The sequence below is a fragment of the Pinus tabuliformis genome, chromosome 7, assembly GCF_031772625.1.
Source record: "Pinus tabuliformis cultivar Carrire ecotype Pingquan chromosome 7, CPIR1, whole genome shotgun sequence".
NCBI classification, from domain to species: domain Eukaryota; kingdom Viridiplantae; phylum Streptophyta; class Pinopsida; order Pinales; family Pinaceae; genus Pinus; species Pinus tabuliformis.
The window spans coordinates 1581097596-1581121889 of record NC_142293.1 but is presented as its reverse complement, the minus strand read 5'-3'; the positions used below and the strand labels follow the sequence as shown (position 1 = coordinate 1581121889).

At 37.3% G+C, this 24294-nt stretch overlaps 1 protein-coding gene across 1 annotated transcript in view; it reads right to left on the bottom strand.

Moving 5' to 3' along the window:
* Positions 1–375: 375 nt before the first annotated feature.
* LOC149254117 (uncharacterized) overlaps positions 376–24294 on the bottom strand; it is a 342370-nt gene continuing 318451 nt past the window's right edge. The window contains 2 exon segments of the mRNA XM_089460071.1: positions 376–1435; positions 1519–1601. Of these exon segments, the coding sequence (XP_089316197.1) occupies positions 967–1435; positions 1519–1601 (552 nt within the window). The 3' untranslated portion in view covers positions 376–966.

The window sequence follows — 24294 nt, the reverse complement described above, 5'->3', positions numbered from 1 at the left end:
GACCTTACATCGAAGTTTGTGTATCTAACAAGCCTTCATGCAAACTTGGAAGATGCTATGTACTCCTTTTTCACAGCCTAGAAGAGAATAATATATTTTTGATGTTAAGGTTCAGATTGTTTATTTTGAAAACTTGCCAGAGATTAACATAATTTTGAGGTTAAGGTTCTAATTATTTATTTTGTCACATTTCTAGACACAGTTGGCTGCTTGAGTTTTGACTGATTCGATTTCTGTGCCGTTTCTCACTCATAAAAAATTTAAATGTTTCGGATTGTTCATGGATGTTTCTAACATTTTCCATTATAGCTATATTTCAAAATGCTTCCACTGTAAATGGATTTGAGTTCTCATAACTTGGGGAGCACATGCATAGCCAAGGAATTGTTTCAAATATATAATGGACTGTGCATACAATTAAGGTATGTTTGAACTGATTTACAAATTGGAACACGAGCCAACACTCTTCATACCACTCATAAAGGAGAATATATTGTTGAGTTACCAAAACACTGCACAGAGAAGGCGTATAGCTATACTGTGAGCCAGCTTAGACGATTTCCTAGGCACGCAAACATGGCTGGATGCTTCACTTGTACTCTAAATAATGAACAATTTTATTCCAAAGAATGAACTTCCTGTTCCTATTATTATCTCATTGAGATGTTTTAATACAAATAGCCAATATTAAGACAAGCAAATATACATATCAACCATAACTTCTCTTCTGGATGTTGGAAAATGGGACTCATAACTAGACACAACTTACCGATATGCAGAACTGTATCTTGTTTTTGAAGTCACAAAACCAGATAATTTACTACCTGCTACAGAATAAAACAAGGAATTTGAGAGACACCATGCAAATAGGGGACATTTCACACCCACCAGTGCTGCAATAGAAATGTTTCATTCAGAAAAATTGGATGCCAAGTCAGAAATAAACATATTTTTAATTATGTAGAGTTAACCCTGTTTTCTTTCCCATTTTCCCTCACGCCTGGCATCTCTTTCTCTACGCTCTACTATTTGTCTAGGTTTGGTACTGCGAGAACCTTGTCTGTGTGCAGCACCAAAGCCGCCTGTACCCATAATATCCATGGCTGACCCAGTCTCTGGGTCACCAACACTACCAGCATCACCATTATCTCTATTACCATCAAAATTATCATCATAACCTCGCTCATCACCACGCTCACGGGCATACAAAAAAGATGAAGATTGTGCATAAGACCTGGAACTGTTAGTGACAATAGTTGGTGTAGATGAAATTGTGCCAGAAGTTAACACAGAGATAGTTGAAGGACTTTCTGTTGGCGTTGCAGGGGGTGTTGTACCACTCTCACGCACACTGCTTCCGGAACTAGTAGACCTTAAGCTACCATCCTGAGCAGGCCTGCCACTCTCTCTTTCTCTGTACCTTTCCCTTGGCCGGCTGCAAAGTTAATAATTCATGCAGTTAAAAGACTTAAAACAAAATCCTCCAAAATTTAGTTTCTTAATGTTTCCCATACTAACCTGCTTGGGGTAGAGGTAGAAAACTCCCTGCGCGACGATCTCAGTCCTGATTCTCTTTGCTCCAGCTCTCTTTGAATGTCCCTCTGTCAACGAGACATGTTGATCTGAGCAAGAAATATCAACACAAAAAGGGGAAAAAAATGCAAGTAGAGCAAGAGACAAGCAACAGCTTTTCTTTCTTAATATTTTCTTCAAACGGAACTCTCCAGTCTCATTCTGCCTATTCTTTCCTGCCATGTCTTACTAAGATGCTTATTTATTTGATGTCATGAGAGACAACAGCCCAATGAGATAGGGTGATGTCAAATCAGGCACAATATAAAGGCTATTCAACCAATTTCATGAGACCAAAAATCTGAAGACACCAAGCCAGTTGGAAGAAGATAACCAGGTCGAGAAGGATCATCAAGGCAAAGCACTTATTAATGTCTGCTAGAAGCATGTGCACAGCATTTAGTAATTTCAATTTGTTGCTTTCTAATGCCTGAAAAAGATTAAGTGGCAAAGTGGATAATCAGGATTATTTTGGAAGGAATGTTATGCCAGTTCAAGGTCTGACATTTTTCCCAGTGTTTATAGTGATCATTCAACTTGTAAATTCTGGTTCAGCCTTCAGGTGCAAGGAAAGGGTTTTTCCCTTAATCAGACAGTAGCTCCAATGGCAAAGGAAATCTTTTCTTGAGTTTTCTCCTTTTTCCACCAGGTTTAATGCAGACTAACATTTAAAGTTGCAGCTATTTAATCACGAAATTTTGTTGCTATTTAAAAGGGTTGTGGTCGAAAGAGACACATCTTAATGCACTCAAACTAAGCTTGTCAAAGTTTGTCCCAGCAGTATCAAGATTGAGCTCTTATGGGATATATATATATATGTTTGTCCCAGCAGTATCAAGATTGAGCTCTTATGGGATATATATATATATATATATATATAGTTTCTTGGGTCTGTAGGGTATCCTCTTTTTGAGCTGAAAGGTATATCTCCTTTGACTTTTCAAATGTTAAATCTTGATCATTTTGTTGAAAATTGGCAGCTAAGGGATGAATTTCCCTAAGGAGAAATTTCCCCATTTGATTGAATAAACAAATGATGAGGACTTCATCAAGTCGGCTTGACATAATAAAGAGAATTTAATTTGTGCAAAGGATATAGTTATTGTGCTAAAGTTGGCTCCAATTCAAAGAGGAAAATATTAAATTTCAAATTTGGTCTCCAAAAGGATCAAGTCGGCTCACCCCGAAGATGTGTCCTTTCGCACTCAGAATCAAGTATAAATTAGGCACCTCAACATATCAAATAATGAACTCACATCGCATACATTGGTCGCACTTTTGTCGATATATGTATCTATTCTACAGGCACGATTATGTGTTATGTGGCTCGCATTAATATTCTGAGGTTCGATTCTATGTTCTATAGCTCGCATCTTATATTTCTGCGGTCCACAGGGCTGGTATTTGTTTTTCTATGTCTCAACTATGTCCCTATGGCTCGTATGACAAATCTAGCTCGCACAACATTTGGTGACTCATTATGATTTGATGATTCTCTATCAATGTCCCACATTTGATGGCATCGCTTGACTATACGTTGCGGCACGAATTATATTAACTCGCATCAAATACAGTGGCTTGTTTGACTGCACAGTGGCAATAACATCACATGTGCCATTGTTACATAGTCGCAATGACATCACTTTCCTACTGGCTCTATATTTTCGTTGCATCGCAATTCTTGGAGGTTTGTTCTTCTATATAAGTGGCCTGCAACTATACACAAAGGCACACATACTACACACTGTTGAAAAATGTGTAACTAGGTTCGGTCTTCATAAATATGAAATGTACTCTTGATTCTTGTATATTGTAAAATGAAAGAAAAATTACTATTGTTATTTTTGTAGAATGGGTTTCATGCTCAAGGTCTTTTATTTAGAGGTCAAGCACCCATTGAGTGCTTCTAGGGTTTTTCCTAGGGTCAAGAAGTCACAGAGTCGTTGTCATATGAAGAAGACCCCATCGGGCACATTGTAACTTGTAAAACAAATTATTTTGTATTTAAAAGTGTCAAAATACCCTCCAAGACCAAGTCGACCTGGTAGCTAAGAAGTCGGCCTCAATTAGGGCATTTCATCCACCTTGGAAGCCTATATAGGAGGGAACTCGATCTCCTATGGACATCATTCGTTCTCTCATCATTCAAGCGAAGGAGAAGAAGAAGAAGGCTAGCGAAGAAGGATGAAGGATAAGTGTATGGGTTATTTTCTCTCTCTCTTTTCACACGTGTGATGGAAGGTGGCTAGGGCTTTGCTACTGCAAGATCGAAAATGGAGAAATTGTAGAAAGAAGGTCAAAGGAAGGTATATTAGGTCATCCTCAACCACTAGAAGAAAGAGAAACTCAAGCAACGGTCAAAGGAAGATTTGGAAGCCCTACATATGCTCACACGTGTGAAGGTAGCAACTGTTGTAGAGGCCAAAAATTTCAGACCTGCAGTAGAGGCCGAAATTTTGTAGTTGGCAGTCGAAGTTGTGTAGCTGGAAGAGATTTGACTGGGTTTGACTTGGACAAAGGAAGCACATCATCAAGAAGTTTGAACTTAGTCTTGGAAGGGTATTGGTCCTGGTCTAGAGGTCTTGGAATTCATCATTTGAAGAATCTATAAGAAGAGAATATATTTATGGGTTTTCCTCTCAAGTGGAGAGGTTTTGGCCCTGGCTTGTAGCCTATATCCTGTGTTCCTAACTTCCTATGTATTGTTGATATTCTTGTTTTGGTAGTTGTTTGATGATAAGAATAACATAATAACAAGAGAAGAAGCTAATAAGTAAGAAAAAGTAAAAAGACATCACAAGCAATTATCAAGTTTAAGAGAAATCATCCTAACTATAGCCGTATAGGTTTCTCAACATGGTATTAGAGCTAAGCTTGGCTAAGGGCATGATGAATCAACGAATCAAGGCAATATGGAATCCCCTATTATCCATCAAGAAGAGTATGACCAAGACTTCTACAAAGGACGAAGGGTTATTCTCAGCACTTACTGGCACATTTGAAGATGAGAATATTTGGGTAATCGATAGTGGAGCATCAAGACATATGACAAGTGAGCACAAACAACTAAAGACCTTATCAAGAGGAAAATCTTCCTACTCCATTGAGCTTGGTGACAAGAAGAGCTATCCTGTAAGAGGAATTGGATCAACCTCGTTGGAGCTAGAGAATGGAGGAAACATTCATCTCAACAACATCCTATTTGTTCCAAGTTTGCAAAAGAATCTACTTTCTATTTCATGTCTAGAAGATAAGGGAGATAGAATCGCTTTTATAGATGGAAAGGTTGTAGTATGGGATAATAACTCTAGCATCAAAAATGCAAATATCATTGGGACTTGTGAAGGAAGACTCTACAGATCGTTGACTCCTCTCTCTAAGGCTTTGGTTCACATTGAAGTCAATCCATGTGAACTTTGGCATAGAAGGTTTGGTCACCTTCACTACAAAATCTTACCAACTCTAAGTTAAATGGTGAATGGCATTCCTGAACTCAAGGAGGGTCATGAAGGAGTATGCAAGGGATGTGCATTAGGTAAAAATGTTAAGAGACCATTTGGAAGCAATGCTTCAAGGTCAAAAGAAAATCTAAATCTCATTCATTCTGATGTATGTGGTCCTATGTCTACGAAGTCTCTTGGAGGTCATCTATATTATGTAACATTCATTGACGACCACTCAAGGAAAACTTGGATCAATTTGTTTAAGTCCAAGGATGAAGTATTCAACAAATTTCAAGAATTCAAAGATAAAATAGAGAACCTTACAGAAAGGAGAATAAATATGCTAAGGTTTGACAATGGAGGAGAATACACTTCTAAGGAACTCATAGCTTTTTGTAAGGAGGTTGGGATTAAGAGGGAGCTAATAGTCCCATATAATCTCGAACAAAATGGAGTTGTTGAACGAAAGAATCGATCTATTGAAGAAAGTGTAAGAGCCATGTTACATGATCAAGACTTGCTGAACATTTTGTGGGGTGAAGCAACAAACACTGCTGTATATGTTCAAAATTGAAGTCCTCATAGATCACTAGACAACATGACTCCTGAAGAAGCATTCACTGGGAAGAAACCAAGCGTGGACCATCTCCGAATATTTGGTTGTCCTGTCTATATTCACATTCCGAAAGATAAGAGAAAGAAGTTGGATCCTACAAGCATGAAGGGAATATTTGTTGGCTACAGTAATACCTCAAAGGCATATAGGATCTACATAAAGGAAGGACACCAAATAGAAGTAAGCCGAGATGTGATCTTTGATGAAAGTATTGCATTCAAGAAATCAAAGGACCTCCCGATGGACTCTGATGATGAAGAACTTCCAATATTTGAAGAAGAATGCACCAGGGAGGAAGAGAACTCAAATCATGAAGATGAAGGTCCCAGTGAACCTATGCAACCTGTGATCATCCCTGAAAGCAGAAAGAGACCTAATTGGTTGAAGTCTACTCTTCTAGATGCAGAAGGACATGGAGCAGCCAAAGGCACATTCAGGGAAAGTAAGAAGCCCAAAAGATATTTAGGGTATGCAGCCTATATGACGAAATTAATTGAAGTAGAACCATCCACCTTTGAAGAGGCTATCAAACATCAAGAATGGAAAGATGCCATGAATGAAGAGTATCAATCAATAATGAAAAATGGAGTTTGGGAGATCGTACCTAGGCCTGAAGACAAATCTGTGGTAACTTCCAAGTGGCTCTACAAGATTAAACATGCAGCATATGGAAGTATTGATAAATATAAGGCAAGATTTGTGGCTAAGGGTTTCTCTCAGCAGGAAGGCATCGATTATGAAAAGGCATTTGCACCTACAACAAGGTATACAATTATATGTTCGATGGTCTCTTTGGTAGCATCGATGGGATGGAACATCCATCAAATGGATGTCAAGACAACATTCCTGAATGGCACTATCGATGAAGAAGTCTATATAGAACAACCCTTGGGATTTGAAGTAAAAGATAGAGAGACTTATGTCTGCAGGTTGAAGAAGGCATTGTATGGCCTTAAGCAAGCACCAAGGGCATGGTATGCAAGGATGGATGCATACCTACAAAGATTGGGCTTCTCGAAGAGTTCTGTTGATTTGAATCTCTATATCAAGGTTGTGAAGGATGAGCCCGTAATCATTCTTCTATATGTGGATGATCTTCTCATGACAGGTGTAGAAGGTTGTATTCAAGAGTGCAAGAACAACTAGCAGCAAAATTCAATATGAAGGATCTAGGGCTGATGCACTATTATTTGGGGTTGGAAGTTTGGCAAGGACCTGATGAGATTTATCTAGGTCAAGGAAAGTATGTGATCGAGATGCTGAAAAGGTTTGACATGATGGATTGCAAACCTATGACAACCCCTATGATCACAAACTTGAAAAGACTAATAAGCTTTGAATCAAGCCTGATGGATTCGACAAGGAATAGACAATTAATTGGCTCACTGATGTATTTGGTAAATATTCAACCAGAAATTTGTTTTGCAGTGAATGTTCTCAGTGAGTTCTAGATACAGCCCAAGCATGATCATTAGATAGCAGCCAAGCATATATTGAGATATCTGCAAGGAACAATCCACTGCTGCCTAAAGTATGATAAGGCGAATGATGTCCACTTGATTGGATATACATATTCTGACTAGGGAGGTAGTGAGATGGATTGCAAACCTATGACAACCCCTATGATCACAAACTTGAAAAGACTAATAAGCTTTGAATCAAGCTTGGTGGATTCGACAAGGTATAGACAATTAATTGGCTCATTGATGTATTTGGTAAATATTCAACCAAACATTTGTTTTGCAGTGAATGTTCTCAGTGAGTTCTAGATACAGCCCAAGCATGATCATTAGATAGCAGCCAAGCATATATTGAGATATTTGCAAGGAACAATCCACAACTGCCTAAAGTATGATAAGAGGAATGATGTCGACTTGATTGGATATACATATTTCGACTAGGGAGGTAGTGAGATGGATGGGAGAAGCACTACTACAGGATGTTTTAGTTTGGGATCCTCCATGATATCATTGATGAGTAGCAAGAAAAAATCGATTACTTTGAGTAGTGCTAAGGCTGAATATATTGCAGCGTGTGAAGTAAGCGGGGAAGTTGTTTGGTTGAGGAATTTGTTGCCTAACTTGTTTCAAGGACTGATGGACCTTACGATGATACATTGTGACAACACTTGTTGTATAAGGTTGTTTGAAGACCCAGTGTTTCATGGAAAGACAAAGAATATAAATAACAAGTATCACTACATTCAAAAGTTGGTGCAATTTGGAGTGTTGCAGCTACAGTATATCTCCACTGGTGAACAAGTAGTTAACATCATAACAAAATCTCCTCCTAATAAGAAGCTTGTGTATTTAAGAGACAAACTTGGATTGGTTGATATATCCTCACTAGTTGAGAGGAAGAGATAGACGCATCATTCTTGTCTTCACTTCGTGAAGAAAGAACGAAGGATTGGGTAAGCATATGGCTTTTGATACTCTTTGAGGAAGAGGTATGGCATCCAAGATAAGAGTAATTGAAGAGGAAATTCCTTGAGGATGTTATATTCCAAGATAGGAAGTACATACTGTGTGAACACCTAGGTGGGGTATCTGCCTTGAAAGACAATGATGATAGTGTCTATTAGTCATTGGTCTCGCCAGCATTGTGCTATGATCTTGTGGAGAGAGAATTGTTAGTCAAGGCTTTGCTATGTGACAATGTTGGTTGGTATGATGCAAAGAGAGGGTTTACCAATCCGACTCTTCTTATGAGATATCTTCAATTTGAGAATGTCCATGTACCATTTATGAATGCCTACCTAGTTAAGAGGGAGTGTTGAAAAATGTGTAACTTGGTTCAGTCTTCATAAATATGAAATGTACTTTTGATTCTTGTATATTGTAAAATGAAATAAAAATTATTATTGTTATTTTTGTGGCATGGGTTTCATGCTCAAGGTCTTTTATTTAGAGGTCAAGCACCTATTGAGTGCTTCTAGGGTTTGTCCTAGGGTCAAGAAGTCAAAGAGTCATTGCCATGTGAAGAAGACCCCATCGAACACATTGTAACTTGAAGAAAGAATTATTTTTGTATTTAAAAGTTTAAAATTACCCTTCAAGACCAAGTCGGCCTCACAGCTAAGAAGTCAGCCACAGTTAGGGCATTTCGTCCACCTTGGAAGCCTATATATAGGAGGGAACTCGGCCTCCTATGGACATCATTCATTCTTTCATCATTCAAGTAAAGGAGAAGAAGAAGAAGGCTAGACAAGAAGGAAGAAGGACGAACGGCAAGTGTTTGGGTTATTTTCTCTCTCTCTTTTCACACATGAAAAGGAAGGAGGCTAGGGTTTTGCTATTGCAAGATCTAACTCGAAGAAATTGCAAAAAGGTCTATTAGGTCATCCTCAAACCCTAGAAAAAGAGAAAGTTAAGTGAAGGTCAAAGGAAGCATTGGAAGCCCTAGATTTTCTCACATGTGTGAAGGTAACAACTATTGCAGGGGCCGAAAATTTCAAACCTGCAGTAGAGGCCGAGATTTTGTAGTTGGGAGTCGAAGTTGTGCAACTGGAAGAAAATTGAAAGGGTTTGACTTGGACAAAGGAAGCACATCATCAAGAAGGTCGGACTTAGCCTTAGAAGAGTATTGGTCTTGGTCTAGAGGTCTTCAAATTCGTCTTTTGAAGAATCTATAAGAACAAAAGGGATTTGTGAGTTTTCCTCTCAAGTGGAGAGGTTTTGGCCCTAGCTTGCAGCCTATATCTTGTGTTCCTGTGTATTGTTGATCTTATTGTTTTCGTAGTTGTTTGATGATAAGAATAACATAATAATAAGAGAAGAAGCTAATATGTAGGAAAAAGTAAAAGGACATCACAAGCAATTATCAAGTTTGAGAGAAATCATCCTAACTATAGCCCTATAGATTTCTCAAAACACACATTGGCTCGCATTTGATTTCTAGAGACTCGCATCAGTTTATAGTGATGTATCATAGTTCGCATTTGTTATTTTATGACGATGTATGGAAAGTAACCTTAATCTGAGTTTGTGATCAATATATCAGTGAGATAGTGATCTACTTAACAACGATCTATATGGAACTGAGTCTGTGGTTTAATTAACGTGACCTAAGGACATTTGACATAACTCAATGATATTTTATATGGATGTAACCCTGACATAACAGTAACTTATATATGACAATGTCTTTGATTTATATGGCTATGAAAATAATCGTTGATGTGTTGCAGTAACCCTAACTAAGATAGTGACCCTTGATGACTGACAATGGCAATCACAGATACCTACTTCCATGATAGTTGTGACATTGTTCTTATAATACATGATAGCAGTGACATTATTCTTATGTTACATGATGATGACTTAGTTCTTGTGACACATGATAACAATGACATTAATGTTTGGTTATGACTAGTAATGCATCTCTTATGTATGGCTTGAACTATGTCTCTTAACAGTGATTATACTTATAGTTGGAAGCAATGACCTTGTCATTAGCAAACACCCCAAAATGTCGCAGATATGGCAACAACTTCTATATCACATTCATGGCAGTGATTGTGATATGAAGGTGTCGATGACATGACAATATGACTATGATAGTAACCTTGATGACAGTGATAACATGATGTATGGAAAATGTGACAGTGCTACTATGGCAGATATGATATTGTAGCAACTCTCTTGGACTTATCTCGTTCAGTTCACAAGCTAAGTTGTGAACTGACTTGGGTTGGCCCTAGGAGGCCTGATATGATTGATGTATCTCATTCTCATTGTACTTTCTATCACAGCTAAACAATTGATGAATATCTAAAAGAAGAAGAATTTGGTTGGGTTTTCCCCCTTGTAGGGTTTTCCGCTGGTCTCTAACCTAAATCATGGTGTCTCTATTCGTGTATGATTTTCTTATGTTGTTACTTATTGTTCTATTGCATTGTTAATGTTTGTTGTTACCTTTACATAATTGTTGATGATGATATGATGTTATGGGGTGAATGTAATGTAAAATGTTGAAATAGTTCATAAATGCAATTATTTATAGCTGAGAACAATCAAGCCCAAAAAATTAACATGGTATCAGAGCTCGGCTGAAGAAAAGTCATTGAGATCACCCCTGTGAAGACACTGTTGCAGAGTGAGTGGGATGAAGATAGCAGAGACCTGAAAGAACGCTAGGGTTTGTAGGAAACTCTAGGGAAGACCTTTGTTCCTGGAATCAAAAGCTAGGGTTTGGAAGAAAACCTAGGAGTGGCCTTAGATATGGTAAAGGCCTGGGTTCTATAGTATTGAAACCCTAGTATGATCAAGCCATCAAGTTATTAAGTTATTTGGGACAAATTCAGAAACCCTAGGAGAGGGTATGCTAAAGATTCAGTGGTCATTGTATACATTGATGATTGGACTTGGTTGCCGATGAAAGACATAAAGGATACATGTGGTCCTCATGAGGATGCATTTCTTCAATGGACGGTGATGCCTCCTGGCCAAGAGGGAGACAGGACCAAGAGGGCATTGTGAGCCTCCTCCAATCTACATTAAGTTACATACTTTCAAGACTTGTGTCATTTCTTTGTGTTATTATTGTGAATTTATTCTTTTCGATTATTGGTGATTCTTCCTACATGAGTATTTTATTTGTTTCACTAACTTCTTGGATGAGGATGTGATCCATCTTGAGGATCACCAAGATGCAGAGTAGTGCGGGAAAGGTTAGCTCCAAGAGGGACCTGGTGTAGAAAAATGAAGGAGCCACTCTTACATCTAGAAAAGAAAGGTACTCCTACCTCATCACAAGTACACTTTCATTATGATTATTTACTTTGCCATTATTGCTCTTGCTCTTGTTTTGGGGTTACAGGTATATCTGATGAATGTGAGGACTAAGTCCTCTATATTGAGATTGAGGAAGATGTGGAACCATCCCATGATTAGAGTGGCACTTGAAAATGGACAAGAGCTCAAGACCTCGAAGGAAGGGTTGCAGTATCCTTGGTTGATAACTATGATTGAAGAAGCTTCCTATTCAGAGGGAGTAGATTGAGTGCAACAGTCTGATATGATGTTGAGAGCGATATGTCCTTCATGCAAGGACTATTCTCGATGACTAAGATGTAGTAGTGTTTGATGCTTCCATGATATGGTTCAAACTATAATAGGAAGTATGCTCTCAATGAAAGAAGGTTATGATGAGATCCTAGCTCCTGTTGCCAAATTCATTATTATCAGATATACGTAAAGTAAGCTTCCTCTATGGAGGAAGGAGCATATTTGTAGTTATCTCAGGACTTGAAGGGGCATGAATAATAGACTCATGATTGCAGATTGAAGAAAGTTCCATATGACTCTAGTAAGTCCCCTAAGTTTAGCATGCTTGGAATGACAAACATCTAATGCAGACCCTGGCCTCTCTTCATAATTGAAGGTACGCCTCCAATATTTGGTTGTATATGTTGACAACTTATTTATGACAGAATCAAATCATCTCCATGATCAGTCCCAGAGGGAGTTGACCCCTGAGTCTTGAGATTAGAAGAGATGATGAGGACTTCCTTGATAAGAGAAGTATGTTGATGGAGATTTGGCATGATAATTTACACTAAAGTAGTTGAGAGAGACTCCGCTTCAAATACATATTTTTTGTTGAATCATGTGATGAGCAGGTAGCGCAATGGATCTTTGTTTTATGTACTCTGGGCCAGGTAAATCCTGGACATAAATATATGCTGAGATATCTACATGAAACTATTGGTTATGGACTAAGACACACTGTTAGATACTTGAGAATTTATGGATACACTGATGTTGAGAATATTGTTGACTGGAAGAGCACATCTGAGTATTGCTTTAGGTCTGCCTTGGTTTCCTAGATGATTTCCTGGCATAGAAATTTGTTTCTTTGAGAGGCAGTGTGCATTGTTGCTAGCATGGTTGGCTACGAGACAATATGGTTGAGAAATCTCTTTGGAGAGTTGTTTGAGCATATGTTGGGCATGACTATGATATAATGTGACATATTATGGGATCCAACATACAAAGAATCATGTGTTCCATGATAGGTTCAAGCACATTGAGATCAAATATCACTATATCTGGGATATGGTGCAGAAAGGAGCAATGAGACTCCATCACATTTTGATTGATGAGCATGCAAACAATTGGATCCTTGTGTTGTAGCATGTGAGCTTGTGGTTGACTCGATATTCTCTAGGTGTCATGCACTATGGCCAGGACTAACAGTGGTAAGCCTAGTGAAGGCACTAATGAGATGAAGCGGTCCTGGCTGATCAAGGACACTAAGCCATGGCCTTCCCCCCTATTTGAGCTCACAATGAGAGGAATTGAGCCAAAGAGCTCCTTCGATTAAGGGAAATTTGGACAATAGGATAGGGTGTGATGATTGATCCTTATCCTTGCGGTAAGTAGATCCTGCCTGTTGTCACTGTAGGGTGTGTGTGTGTGATCCTTGTCATTTATGACAAGTGGGTATCTCCCCCTACCATCAAGTTTGGGACTTGGCAGAGTATACCGCAATTGGCATCCTACCCACAAGTTGGGCTTGTTGGGATTGTTCCTCCCAATTTGGCCAATGGGTTGAGGTGACTTGAGATAGGGTGTGATCTTTACCATTTATGGTAACTAGTATCTTGCTCACGCGATGTGATGCATGTGTTCTACCACTTGACTCTTGAGGGTCAAGGTGGGAAGGATCAACAGACAATAGGATAAAATGTGATCCTTACCTCTCATGGTAAGTAGATCTCGCCTATTGTCATAGGTCAATAGGATAGAGTGTGATCCTTACCCTTGTGATAAGTGGATCTCGCCTATTGTCCTTGGATATAGGGTGGTAGCTAGAGCTCCCCTATGATGATTCTTCTTTAGATCGAGACATCATTGTTCAGTTGATGATCAAAGGAAACATGTTGAGACAAGATGTGATAAGAAGGATGTTTGGTTGATGTACCTGAGATGAAGGTCATGGAACATAACCTAGAGAATAGTAGGTTTTGGAAGATCTAATCGATCTCCCCTACTGTAGATTGTGGATTATTCTTCTTCTATGAGACAAGTCCAAATGCAATGAGGATGTAGTTGCATGCCTTCTTATATTGAGACATGTCATCCGAGATGAGACTTATAATGTGAATGGAAATTCCTCCCTAGTTGAGAGGGAGTGTTGAAAATTGGCAGCTAAGGGATGAATTTCTCTAAGGAGAAATTTCCCATTTGATTGAATAAACAAATGATAAGGATTTCATCAAGTCGGCTTCACATAATAAAGAGAACTTAATTTGTGCAAAGGAAATAATTATTGTGCTAAAGTCGGTTCCAATTCAAAGAGGGAAATATTAAATTTCAAATTTCAAAGTTGGTCTCCAAATAGATCAAGTCGGCTAACCCTAAGGACGTGCTCTTTCGCACTTAGAATCAGGTATAAATTAGGCACCTCAACATATCAAATAATGAACTCACACTGCATACATTTCTTTGTGGCTCGTTTGTTCTATTGGCTCACACTTCTGTGGATATATGTATCTATGTATCTATTCTATAGGCACAATTATATGTTATGTCACTCGCATTAATATTTTGAGGTTCGATTCCATGTTTTGTAGCTCGCATCTTTTATAAAGTTCGCATCCTATATCTCTACGGTCCGCATGGCTGGTATTTGTTTTTCTATGTCTAAATTGTGTCATTATGGCTCGTATGACAAATCTGGCTTGCATAACATTCGATGACTCGTTATGATGTGATGATTCGCTATCTTTGCCTGTCATTTGATGGCATCGCTTACTATACACTACAGCACAAATTATATTAACTCGCATTCAATACATAGTGGTGATAACATCGCTTGTGGCATCGTTACACAGTGGCAATGTCATCACTTTCCTTTTGGCTCTATATTTCAATGGTATCGTGATTCTTGGAGGTTCATTCTTCTATATACAATGGCCCGCAACTATACACAGAGGCACCCATACCACACGCATTGGCTCGCATTTGATTTCTAGAGGCTCACATCAATTTACAATGACGTATCATAGCTCGCATTTGTTATTTTATGATGATGTACGGAAAGTAACCTTAATGTGAGATTGTGATCACTATGCCAGCGTAGATCCATCTTAACTCTGAACCTACCAAACACTGAGAGGGATCAAATTTCTTGAGATGCAAACCTCTTTTAAAGTCAAAATAGATTTGATCTCTCGCGACACTTGGTAGATCTGGAGTTAAAATGAATCTAGGTTGATACAATATATATGTAGTTGACATTGAAACATTTTATTTATAATTCATGTCCTCCACATTAAAATGTTAAAACATGCCCCCCTCATATTTTTTTCCTGTATGCATAAATTTAATTAGTTTTATTATTAATATTTTTTAAAATATTACATAACAAATCCATATTAAGCATTCAAAGAATTACAAATATGCCTCATACATTGAATTAGAAAGCAACTATTAATAGAATAAGAATTCTCTCAATCTTTTCTCTCTATATAGGTTTCATGTTAAAATCTTTTAATCAACCTGCCTATTGAAATATTTTATTTATCCCTCGCGACACTTGGTAGATCTGGAGTTAAAATGAATCTAGGTTGATACAATATATATGTAGTTGACATTGAAACATTTTATTTATAATTCATGTCCTCCACATTAAAATGTTAAAACATGCCCCCTCGTATTTTTTTTCCTGTATGCATAAATTTAATTAGTTTTATTATTAATATTTTTTAAAATATTACATATCAAATCCATACTAAGCATTCAAAGAATTACAAATATGCCTCATACATTGAATTAGAAAGCAACTATTAATAGAATAAGAATTCTCTCAATCTTTCCTCTCTATATATGTTTCATGTTAAAATCTTTTAATCAACCTACCTATTGAAATATTTTATTTATGACCTATGTTAAACTTTTCTTGTTATTGATATTTTTTAAATCTTATATATCAACTCCATATTATAAATAAAATAATTTACACATCTCCCTAATTATGGAATGTGAAAATATAAGAATTTTTTTTAGTTTAAATTACTTTATTTTTCTATACATAAAGTAGATATAAATTATGTTATTTAAATTGGGCATTGAAATATTTTACTTATGGCTTACAGTAAAATATTTTTTTTTGTTATTAATATATTTTTGTTTTAAATATCATGTGTAAACTGAACGTAGAATGAATTACAAATAATATAATATCAATAATACTATTTCCTGCCATCTCCATGTTAAGTAGTGAAGAAATTACATTTCTTCATCATACTAATAGTAAATTAATTCTTTTAAGTCATCTCCATATTAAGTAGTGAAGAAATTACATTTCTTCCTTATACTAAAAAGTATTTTTTCTACTTTCGATTATGTTGTCGCGCGGATTGACACGACAATGCTCAGACCGGGGGCTGTCACTCTGATCCCCGATCCCTCCGTTTAAGCCTGTTTCCCGCGGCTAAGGGGGGTAGTCCCTGTGAGATGATGAGGCCAACTGTCGACCAGTTGGCCTCATCATCTCACAGGGTCTACCCCCCTTAGCCGCGGGAGACAGGCTTAAACGGAGGGATCGGGGATCAGAATGACAGCCCCCGATCCGAGCGTTGTCGTGTCAATTTGCGCGACAACATTTTTGGCGCCGTTGCCGGGGACAGAGTTTTTCTGTCCCTGGAGTTTCATCGACATTCATCTTCTCATCTTCTCATCTCTCATTTGAGCTGGCAGATTCAATATTTTGGCATCTTTTCATCACATATCAGCAGCATCTCTTCGGTGTGTTTCTTGTTTGGGTGGCGACTCCATTTTTTATTTTTTCCCAGACAAGAAGCCTCCCGCATATCTGTTTGTTGGTTACTTCTTGGATCTTAGAATCAGTTTTATTGTTCAAGTGGCGACTCCACTTCTTTCATCTTTTGATTTTCTTGAGCAAAGAGCTAGTTCTATCGTCCATCTAATCCCTTATTGTTCATCATGGATTATTCATTTAAACCATGTCATTTTACTGATAATCTCCATGATCTTCCGAAAGAGGCCATTGGTAAATTACTTAAGTTCTCGGGTGATGATTCGGTCGCTGTTAAAAGGCATTTAAACATGTTTACTTGTGTAATGATCTTATACTGTAGATTTCCTCAATATAATAATGAAGATTTCAAGATGCGTCTATTTGTCCGTTCTTTAGAGGGTGATGCCTTGAATTGGTTTAATAACTTTCCTAATGATTTTTTCACTTCTTTACAAGACATTCTCAATGCTTTTAAAGATAGATATGATAGTCCACACAGCTTGCCTTCTACCTCTAAAATTGTGCAAAAAGAAGAAAGTAATCATATTAAAGGTCAAGCTGTTGAAGAAAGAGTTCAAGATCAGAATATGTCAGATCAAGTTCAGGATAGTGAAAAATCAGTGATAAGTGACAATGAAAAGGAGGAGCAAAAGCAAATAATACAAGATTTAAAGATGCTGGTAAAAAATCTGGAAAGCAACCAAATTAATCTTATCAATGATGTTAAAACTTTACGCACCCATCTAGAAAAACGTAATAAGGAGATTGAGGACACGCAAAATCAGCATGCTAAGGAAATTGAGGCCATGAAAACTAAACATGAAACGGAAATCGGAAACATGCAAGCGAATCATGAAGAAGAAATAAATTCCATGCAGCATTGCGTGATGAACATAAAGGAAGAAAATGTTAAAGTAATAAAAGACATGGAAGAACATCATGCCAGACAAATTAGTGCTATAAAGGTTGAACACTCTAGACAGATGGATGCCATTAGAATACAGGTTCAAAAATTTCAGCAATTGGAAAATGAAAGAAAACATATAACATCAATAAACCAGGAGCCTTCTCATTTGTAAGAATGATGTTAAAACTTTACGCACCCATCTAGAAAAACGTAATAAGGAGATTGAGGACACGCAAAATCAGCATGCTAAGGAAATTGAGGCCATGAAAACTAAACATGAAACGGAAATTGGAAACATGCAAGCGAATCATGAAGAAGAAATAAATTCCATGCAGCATTGCGTGATGAACATAAAGGAAGAAAATGTTAAAGTAATAAAAGACATGGAAGAACATCATGCCAGACAAATTAGTGCTATAAAGGTTGAACACTCTAGACAGATGGATGCCATTAGAATACAGGTTCAAAAATTTCAGCAATTGGAAAATGAAAGAAAACATATAACATCAATAAACCAGGAGCCTTCTCATTTGCCGCAGCAAGTTCCACCTTACTATGAGGAGGTCATTAGGTGGATAACTGAAGGTGATCCAGATAAGCTTAAAAACGACAAAAATCAGATGCAAGACACAAAAAGACTTAGCATGCACACTTCATCTGATAGCTTCGAAACAGAAAGTTCGAGATCATCAGTAATTCATCCTGCCAGAAAGAAGAAGCGCAAGAGGAAGAAGATTAGACGAAGATTTGATGCATCAGACGGCCGTGAGCAGCTTGATTTTCGGATAGGAAAGAGTCCTACCATATGCAGAATTGGACATGGCACATCCGACAAGCAGCCGACAGATTTGCCTGAAAGCAGGCAAATGCTCAGTATGCACTATATTGAAAACATCTGATGCCGTAGGGCATCCTTTGTATCGTATTTCTAACCCTACTCCTTGTTTTTTCCGCATTTTCGTTTTTGTTTTAAATAGTTAATAAATGAAGAGCTTTTATCTTTATTGTGCTTAGCGTATATGCTGATTTTTGGATGGACGCTACTTATTTTTGTGTTGTATGGATGCAGATTCTGGATTCTCACATTCTTGCAAGCAGCAACGTGTCCCCAAGTAGAGCCAGATGTTGACCCCTACTGGTCAACTACCCATGCAGTGCACCCCGTCTTTTCTTGACAGAAAGAAGCAGCACCTGATCAGCATGTCCGTGCCATCCTGCCATCATCAGCAGTTTGATCTTTCTGATTGTAAACCCAGTCTGCATGTATTAACTGTAAATAATCTTAGCAGACATGAAGTCATGTATGTAATTTGCCTAGGTGGACCTAACTTTCTGATGATAATCTACGTCCCGGAAGGTTTTTTGTCTCACCGATCCACGGATCGGCAGAGTTTTCCTTCAAACCTGACCCCAAAGCCGGGATTGATTTTGTCATTAGAACTTTAGGAGAATCCTAGTGTGTTGATCTGCTAGATTATCGTTGTGTCGCAGAGCTGGGTGTTTTGTGAGGGTCTGTATTAAATGGGTTTGTCCCTTAAGATGTAATTTTGTAAAAGTCATGATGTAATGTGTCCTGAGGGTCGAGAAATGTTTTTAATCCCCTCATGAGTCCTAAGTCCTAAGTCCTAGGTGATGTTTCCGAAGGTTTAGTTCAGTGATCCATTTTAAAATGAATTAAAAAATTAAAAAATGAATAAAAATAATAAAATAATGAAAAATAATAAAAAATTAAAAAATCAAGCAAAAACCCTAACTAATAAAATAATAATATTTTAAGTGAATAAATCGACGGATGAGATCAAGAGATGTCTTGATCCTCATCAACGGTCGAGATCATTTCTACATGGATCACTCGAACTAGCCGTTAGGAAGATTTCCTTTATATAGGGGCTTAGGGGGTCATTTCAAGTCATCTGATCTGTGAGTCTGTATTGAGAAAGCTCTCTTGTAATCTGATTTTCTGATTAATAAAAAGACTTTGGGGTTCAAAACTGGCTGGTGTTACTCTCTGGAATTGCTGTGAGATTTTCATTTTTCTGCATATTTCAGTTTTCAGCAGTTAATAATAGCTGGTTTTCAGAGTATTGTGAGTACAGGTATCTTGCTCACGTGCTAGGGTTTGAATGTTGTAGGGTTTCTGGAATAATGGCAGGTATCTCCATTATTCCTTGAAATCTAGCAGCATTTCTTGCCCTCTTTACTGATGTTTGCTTGAGGTGTGCAGGAGATCTTTAGGTAAAAGGTACAGGTGGGCGTTTGGGGAAGTTCTGGGCTGAACCAGCCGACTCCCACAGGCTTTTCTGTGCAGAGCCCAGCTGATTGTGCCCTGGGTTAATCATTAAGAGTTTCTTTTCTGTTTTACATTGAGAGATTTTCTTTCTGTTCACAGTGAAGTTCAAAATTTCTGATATATTGAAAACAATTACTGCTGTTATTGCTAAATCTGGCATTTCAGGGGCCACAATCTGTAAATTATTAAGCTGTCTTAGGGTTTCAAATTTTTCTGTTCTAGGGTTACAATTTTTTTCATTAGGGTTTTGTATTTCTATGTTTGCAGCCACAGGGTTTTCATCAAGAGCAAATTTTTCAGAAAGAGATCGAGGCTGCCCAGATCATAGCATTCAGCTGCCAGGCTTTGGACGAGTTCTGAGATCTTTTCATACGCTGCCTCCTTCTGAGCCACATCTTGTCCCTACTTAATTAAAATCGTGGTCAGAACCAATGTTTAAATAATATTTTGAAGGATTCAAATACTTGTAACCCGAATCTGCACGTGCCTCCTAAAATAGCTGGGAAAGGGCAAAATTATGCTCATATTCTTGTGGAGACTCTGCGGATAGATGCCATGTACAGGGGTTTTCGGCCTCCGTAAATCAGCTCTTGGCTCCACAACTCTCAGAAGCACCTGAAGGGGCCGCGAGTTAGCCAGGCACGGGGTTACCATTCGACTGATAAGCATTAAAACTGGCAGTCTCTTCCTATCACCGCAAATACACCTGCAAAACGCTCAGAAATTCACCGCCGGCCCAGGGAGGTTGTGACTCTGTCGCTTATACATTTCCGATACGCCAAAAAATCTTCCGGAAAGCATTCAAGCTATCTGCCATCGGGTTAGCATATGCATCTGCATAGAAATTCGATTTGAAAAATCGATCTAAACTTGCTGCTGTCAAAGGTATCCGCGGGCAGAATTACTCAGTCTTCAGCGTGAGGACGTTCCGGGTTTACGATTCAGGTAAGGCTCAATCCAAGACGCGCAGGTATCGTTTAAGCCCTCAGCCCTTCCGCCATTCGATTCCCTTTTTTATTTATGTGGTGAAGCTTTTGGTCGTTCAAACCCGCAGCTCGAAAATTTTCACGGCCTACGCTTATTTCGTTTCAGTTTATAGTTTTTTTTTTTAAATTAAAATTTCAATCTTTTAAATTAGCGTAGGTTTGGTTGAGTTTTATAAATCAAAAATCAAAAAATGTGTTTTGATTCTATTTTTATTTTTCTAGATTTAGTTTGTAAATAATTTCATTTATAACTTTTGCATAGTTTAGAAATGAATTTTTTTTGACTTAGGTTTTCATTTGAATGATTTTAATTAGATTTAGTTTTATGTTTTAGTTTTAACTTTAATTAGATTTAAAATTTTGTTTTAAAATATAAAAAATATAAAAAAATTCTTTACATTTTAGATTTAGTTTTAAGTTTTCATAGTTTAGATTTTTTTTTTTTTTTTTTTTTTTTTTTTGTAGTTTTAATATAAAAAAAAATTAAAAAATATATATATATTAAAATTTTGGAAAATTATTTTTGCCAGATTTCAGTTGCTTTCACGTTATATCTTTATTGCTGAGATCTAAAGTTTTCAAGCCGAGATGCGAAATATGATATCTGGTTAATTTACGATTCTTGTGGTGGTTTTAAGCATTCATCTTTTCGAAGTTTTCAATTGCTGGATATCGTTTTGGCCATGTGATTTAGCTGATGATAGATGGTTGCTGTTCATGGTCCATGTTTTTATATCATTTAACAAGTAATCGTCTTATCCGCAATCTCTTAAGGCACTGGTCTGCTCAATTAATTAAATCTTTTTAGTGCTTATCCTAATCGTGTCTCGTGTCTCCCAACCAACTGGTCGACAGTTGGCCTCATCATCTCACAGGGTCTACCCCCCTTAGCCGCGGGAGACAGGCTTAAACGGAGGGATCGGGGATCAGAGTGACAGCCCCCGATCCGAGCGTTGTCGTGTCAATTTGCGCGACAACAGGTTACTTTATCTCTATATAAAGTTATGTAAAATTAAGGTGCACATTGAAGTACTTTAATTATGGCCGACATTAATTTCTTTTGTTATTACTATTTTTAATTTGTTAATTTAAATTATTATTTAATGTTTTTAAATGTAACGTTATGTGACAACATCTCTCCCATACTGGGTTGTATAGTGCCTCTCAACGCAACCAGTAAGACAACGATATACTTAACAATGATCTATATGGCAATGAGTTAGTGGTTTAATTAGCATGACCTAAGGATATCTGACATAACTCAGTGATCTTTTATATGGATGCAACCCTGACATAACGATGACTTATATATGACAACATCTTGGATTTATATGGCTATGATAGTAATCCTCTTATGTGTGGCAGTGACCCTAACTAAGACAGTGACCCTTGTTGATGACAAACAGCGGCAGTAGCAAATACCTAGCTCCATGATAGTCGTGACATTGTTCTTATAATACATGATAATAGTGGCATTGTTCTTATGTTACATGATGATGCCTTAGTTCTTGTGACACATGATAACAATGATATTGATGTTTGTCTATGGCTAGTAATGCACCTCTTATGTATGGCTTGAACTATGTCTCTTGATAGTGATGATACTTACTTGGAAGTAGCGACCTTGTTATATGGCAGACAACCCAAAATGTGGCAGATATGGTAGTAAGCTCTATGTCACATTCATGACAGTGATCATGATTTGAAGGTGCCCATGACATGACAGTATGACTGTGATAGTAACCTTGATGACATTGATAACATGATGTATGGCAAACGTGACAGTGGTGTTATGGCAGATATGATATTGTAGCAGCTCTCTTGGACCTTTCTCGTTCAATTCACAAGCAAAGTTGTGAACTGACTTGGGTTGGCCCTAAAAGGTCTGATATGATTGATGTATCTCATTCTCATTGTACTTTTTATCTCAGCTGAACAATTGATGAATATCTAATAGAAGAAGAATTTGGGTGGGTTTTCCCCCTTGTGGGATTTTGCCCTGGTCTCTGACCTAAATCATGGTGTCTCTATTTGGGTATGCTTTTCTTCTGTTGTTAGCATTCTTGATGTTTGTTGTTCTCTCTACATAATTGTTGAGGATGATATGATGTTATGGGGTGAATGTAACGTAAAATGTTGAAATAGTTCGTAAATGCAATTATCTACAACAGAGAACAATCAAACCATAAAAATTAACACATTTTGGTAATGGGGATATCATTGGACTCCTTAATTGCCATATACAACAATGAATACTATTCCTGCAATGATAGCCTTGAGGCTTTCCTTACAGGAGATGGTGATTAAAGGGGAATATTCCATGGTCCAATGTTTGGAAACTTAATGCTCTTGAATTTATGTTTGTTATTTTACCCACCTGTGGTCTGTGGTTGAGAGCTTATGAATAAAGCCACATAAACACTATTGTGGAAGAAAAGCATCTTCCATCCATATTCTATAACACAAATCAGTACGGACATCCCTAGAATTGTACCTTCCTAGCAACCTGAGTTTAGCGGATGATATTCAGGAATTTACCATAGTCACACCAAAAGGGGAATACCAACGGGTGATAAGCCACTAGATGTTTTATGATTGAAGCTAGATGCAAGCCCTGGGTGTTTTCAACAGAATTGTTACCTTATATTCATGGCTTTTTCGCTAGAAATGAGGTTAGAGCTTAATGATTAGAAGTGTGTCAAGCGTATGTATTATGATGTTCATGTTGACCTTTGGTAACTTTATGATATTAATTAAAATTGCCTTTAATTCACAAGGTGCCTCGGAGATGTGCAAAAGTAACTTGTTCTTAAGTTGAGAGATCAAATGGCAAATTATGGGATTGAATAAAGGAATTTGGACCTAACTGCCTTTCAAAAAAACTATAAGATAGAACAAACTTAGAGAAGCCTCACAAGACAAGCACCACAAAGAATGAGAAATATGTGGTTAACTGACGATATAGCATACCATCTACCTCTCTTGTTCCATCATCATTATAGAGTTTGGCATTCTGTTTTAAAGGAATTAACATTGCATTACATTGATTCATATTGAACATTTTAAGTAGTTCCCTTGTATATTTGCTTTGTGTAACCAGTGCCTGAGCAGTGTCACGCAATATTTGAAGACCTAAGCAATAATGCAATTCACACAGGTCTTTCATCTCAAACACATGTGACAATTGTCTTTTAACTACATCAATCAACTTAGATGCATGACTACTTATATTAAGATTATTAACATACAAGGAAATCAAAGCAACATGCTCCTTCTAATCTGACCTGATATACAAGCTAGGATTACTCTTTTCATAAAGCCTTTCTAAAGAAAGAAAGAGTCGATCTTCACATACCAAAATCTTGGTGTTTGTTTCAATCCATATAAAGTTTTCTTAATTTTACAAACAAGATGCTCTTGACCATTCTTTACAAATCCTTCTAGTTGAACAAGATATACTTCTTCCTTTAGTTCTCCATTCAAAAAAGCAAACTTCACATCTAGCTGATGTAGTTTCCAATTATATTTTGTAGCTAATGCAATCATTAATCTAATTGTGTTTAGCTTAACTACAAGTGCAAAGGTTTCATCATAATCAATTCCCTCTTTCTATGAGTAACCTTTTGCAACCAATCTAGCTTTATTTATCTAAACTTCCATTAGCATTAAATTTGGGTTTGAAGTACCATCTGGATCTTATGGGTACTTTATTC